The 4651-nt window shown below is 45.0% G+C and overlaps 1 protein-coding gene across 1 annotated transcript in view; it reads right to left on the bottom strand.

Moving 5' to 3' along the window:
• Positions 1 to 4651, bottom strand: part of PAPD5 (poly(A) RNA polymerase D5, non-canonical) — a 70210-nt gene that overhangs the window by 33973 nt on the left and 31586 nt on the right. The window contains exon 2 of the mRNA XM_019535746.1: positions 1546 to 1669. Coding sequence (XP_019391291.1) covers positions 1546 to 1635 — 90 coding nt within the window. The 5' untranslated portion in view covers positions 1636 to 1669. The remainder of the gene's footprint in view (positions 1 to 1545; positions 1670 to 4651) is intronic.

The raw sequence follows: 4651 nt of genomic DNA on the forward strand, positions 1-4651 counted from the left end.
GGAGAGCCTAGCTCCACTCCCTGCATCAGGCACTGCACCCAGCCACTCCACATGGGCCCACAGGGCTGGAGCTGCTGCCTAGGGGCGCAGGGTTCCTGGCTCTGACTCCAGGCAGGGCGGGAGGTGCCGGTGCTGGGGTCAGTTCTCGTTCCCCTCCTCCAACATCTAGCCACGTGCCACTACCCACTCCCCACAAATACAGGGCAGCCCGGCAGCAGGCTGCTGCAGCAGGGGGGAAAGGCACAAACACAGCCATGGAAGAAAGGCAGGGCACGGTGCCATGTGCTTCCTACCACCCATCTGGGGGCACGTGCCCCCCAGCCTGCAGCCCTGCCAGCAAGAGCCACACTCTCCCACCCTTGATGGGCTGAGCCACGCACTTCCCCCTGCCTCTTCCCTAGTCTCAGGAGCCTTACTCCCTCACTGCTGATTTAAACTAATTTGTTTTTCTTCCTTTTATCCTGATTCATCCTGGTTTTTATGTTTCGAAAGACAAAGCCCAAAAGAATCATGGATTTTTTTTTTTTTGATTTTTTTTTTAAATAAAAACTGAGAATGCAGAACACTGTATGTGCCCCACAGGATCCTAACCAGCCATGACTCCTCTAATTGTTCTGGCTGCACAGCAGCTGGAGTTTTTAGACTAGGGGTTTTCAACCTTTTTGAATCAGTGTAACCCCAGCAGCCAGACATGAGGCAGTGTACCCCCAGTGGCCAGATGTGAAGAGGGGAGTGGCATGCAGCTGGACAACCCTTACTCTAGGCTCCACTGCAGCTTCCTGCCTCTACCCCAAGGGGTGGGGCAGTGCAGCAGCACAGGGAGCTGAGGGTGAGTCTGGGCCATGCTGGGGGGAAGAGAGGAGGAAATTGGGGCTGAGTACCAGGGTATAATGCAGGCACATTTTGTGGCAGGAGGGGATTGCACTTGCACAGAGCAGCAGTGGGGGGGAGAGGTACCCAGTGCAGCACCAGCAGCGAAGAGTTGCCTGCATGGCCAAGCACAGCAGTGGTCAAAAGAGTGTCCACATAGGATGCCTGGTGTGGCCTGTGCTGCAACAGGTCCCACTAGTGTGGCCCCCAGGGGCTTATACGTTTGACCCTGTCTTGTATCATTATTGCCATCAAGCTACTCCCTCTAAAAACCAACCTACCTCTGCATTAATGCTAACCTCCTCCTCCTAAGTAACACATTGCAGGTATAAAGACAACAAAATACATGAAAACTTAATGACATTTCATGCCCTTTCTTTTTCTGTAGTATAGCTAATTTAGATCCTTAGGACAGGGCCTTTGTTACTGTATTGTTTTAAAATGCCATGTTCAAGTGCATTGCTTCCAGGGAAAAACACTCATTGTATATTATATTTGGCTAGAAAACATTATCACTATCATCATTATTAATATCAATGGCAGTAATAATAATTATTATTAATAACACGATCCTCATTAGAAAAGGTGATCTTTTAATTAAGAAAATTGTTTACATAAATGAACAAAAAAATCATAAAGAGAAGAAGCTTTAAAATCATGCCGAGTCCTACTCACATCTGCATTGGGCCAGAGTTCCTTAATAACATTTTCTATCCTATTCACCACTTCCATTCGCATCCTCTCTTCTTCAGCTCTAGGAGACATATATTTGTAGAAGTCAATGATTTCCTCGTGAAGACTGGAGATAGAGAGAGGGGAGGGGGGAGAAAAATCCAACAAAAATTACCACCACCACCACAAAAAAAAATAAATCTGTGGAATATAAACAGGATTTTATTATTTCAAAACAATAGCTGAAAAATATTTCTTGAACACCAAATACTGCCTTTAAATCAGAAGAAACTTTGTTTTAGCAGATTAATGGAATAAAATTTCATCTATTCACCTACAAGACAGATGCTAAACTTGTTGTAGGTTTACTAAAAATATGCAAAAGGAAACCAAAACAAAAGCAACTTTCATTTACCTTAAAAGTGAAGACTAATACCACCACTAAACATTAGTAAGTTTAAAATCTTCAATTAAGACTCAATGTACTTAAGGTAGGATGCATTATGCAGGCATTTAAAAAAGGCTTTTAAGCCATCTTTTTCTAACTGACCCCTGAGCACAAAACAGGCATCTGCAGAAACAATTTGCTATTCCACTTAAATTCAGTTATGAGCGATTTAAAAGGATGTGAAATAGCAACTGAACTGTCATTGCAGCTGCACACACCTGTTTGTTTCTGCTAAACAGCACACATTCAGACCCAACAACACATTCTGTACCATTATAGTGAGTAATCCATGACTGGGAACATGGAAGAATATGAGCTTGATAAATGACCAAGATGTGGGACAGACTGCATTTGAGTAGGTAGCAGCAATAAGGGTTTGAGTAGGGATTTTGTGAATTACATCTACATGTTCACATTATGTTTGATTAACCAGGAAAACAAGGCAAAAAACAAAATAAATAAAACAATGCTCTCCCCCAAAAAACGGTTCTCCCAGCTTTCTCTCCTTCTACACTGTCAAATTAAACACAGTCCTTGAATTCCTGAAAGATGAGCAGTTCTTTGCCAGGACTCTAATTTTATTTCACTAGTTTGTTACAGCCCTAATATGCTAGCAGGTAGTTACTTCAAACATGTTTTAAAGAAGGTAAGAGCCATACAAAACAAATCCATCTTGCCCTAGAGTTCTGATGGACTACTACGGGGAGTGATTTGCAAGGTTAACGCCTTTCAATGAGAAATGAAAAGTCTTCATAATATCTGCACAAGAGATTAGGGGAACAAACAGTCTCTATCTTTTATTCAATTATCTATTTTTATATAATTAGGTATCTACCTAAATTGTGGAGAGGCAAAGGGTTTTTTTGCAACCTGCTCACAGTTCGCAACGCCTATTTTGCGTAATCTGCAACACAACAGAACTTCAACGCACATAAAATGCTTTCAAAACCAGTTTAAGATAAACCTGGATGGATGTAGTATTAGATGTCACTTATTTAGGTTAAATCGTTTTATTGAACTCTGTCCCAGGTTCCCTCCAGGTTCAAGTTAAGTCACAGTACCCCAGGTTGCTTTGCACCTCTCCTGCAACCTCCCCCACCTTGCAGGGTAGGTAGGTCAGCCTTGGCCAAAGCTGTCTGCTCCAGCCAAGTCACGCGGTGTACTCTAAAATCCCCCAGACTCTGGCCTGGGCCACTGCAGGCGTGTGGCTGCATTTCTAGAATCAGAAGTAAATGTCTGTTCTTTTGCTTAAATCAGTTCAATCTATGCAACTTAAACTAAACTGCAAAGATTGAACTGATTCAGCCTCAGACTTTTTGACTGTTTGCACTCATTTCTTGACTGCTGGCTGCCTTTCATGCAGCTCTGCCCCTCAGCGCTGACTGGCAGAGGTACAAGGGGACAGCCGCTATCTTGATTAATGGCTGCCCTTCATGCTGCCCTGCCCCTTGGTCCCAACTGGCAGAGAAGCCCCAGCAGAGGGGAAGGAAGGACAAGGGGGCAGCTGCTATCTGGTCTGCTACCCTTTGTGCCACTCTGCCAGTTGGCACCTTCCCCTCCCAGCAGTGAGGACCACTGGCTTCCAATGAGGAGTTCTGATGAACTAATCACATGCCACTTGGGGGTATTTGATTTCTTAACAATGTTACTTCTCAAAGGTCTCAACTCTACAACTAGTAGTTTCTCTTAGCCATCTCACTGCACTTCAGTCAGTTTGTAATTAATTTTAAGGAACTTTCTGTAGTGTTATAATTCTGTAGCAGCAAAGAGGTTTGGGCGAGAAGCATATGCAAGTAGAAGACAAATCTGAACACTTCATAATCAACAACAGAACTTACTGATCTCACCAGTCAAAGATCACTAAAGTGCCAAAACTAATGATCAAGTTTGTAAAGGTTAGGGTGATAACTATATATATTACTGCTGTCCACGGCGATAGAAAAGAAGAGGAAGAGATAAGAAAGATGAATAGGAATCTGCCTAACAACCTAGAATTCCCCCCCCCCTTTTTTTTTAAATAGAAAAAACACACAAAAAATGGAATCCCAAGTTACAAAAGGGATTGTTTCCAGGGCTTCAGGGCATGCCAAAAGTTACAGGAGTATGCAAAAAGAGACGTCAGTAACACAGTTCCTTGATTCCCATTCATATGGTTATTATTATATTAGTCTGCCTCACTTTCTTTGGGGAGCCCTGCAGAATGGACCAAGCAGCCCGACCCTGCCCAGTGCCACGTGCAGGTTATGGGGAAAGGCACTATGGAGCTGGGCTGGCACTGCCCCTCTACCTGCCGTCCCAGCGAAGCCCCATAACAGCTTCACTATACAGGACTTTCCCCGCCCCCACACCCTGGCATGGGGATCGGGTGGAGAACCCAGCAACTGTATGCAAGGCATGCACGATGGCAGCCATGTACAGTCCTGGGGCTCACCAGCATGTGTACTTTCAGGGGGTGCTCCTGCCACAGAGGCCATGAGTGCCCCAAGGGCCTTCTGCCACCAGTAGTGGCAAGGGCTGTGCACAAGGGAGGCATGTGCGCGATTTCATAGATTTCATAGACATCAGGGCTGGAAGGGACCTCGGGAGATCGAGTCCAGCCCCCTGCCCAAAGGGCAGGAAGTCAGCTGGGGTCATAGGATCCCAGCAAGATAAGCATCCAAT

The sequence above is a fragment of the Crocodylus porosus genome, unplaced genomic scaffold (assembly GCF_001723895.1).
Source record: "Crocodylus porosus isolate Cpor-Errol unplaced genomic scaffold, CroPor_comp1, whole genome shotgun sequence".
Lineage (NCBI taxonomy): Eukaryota > Metazoa > Chordata > Crocodylia > Crocodylidae > Crocodylus > Crocodylus porosus.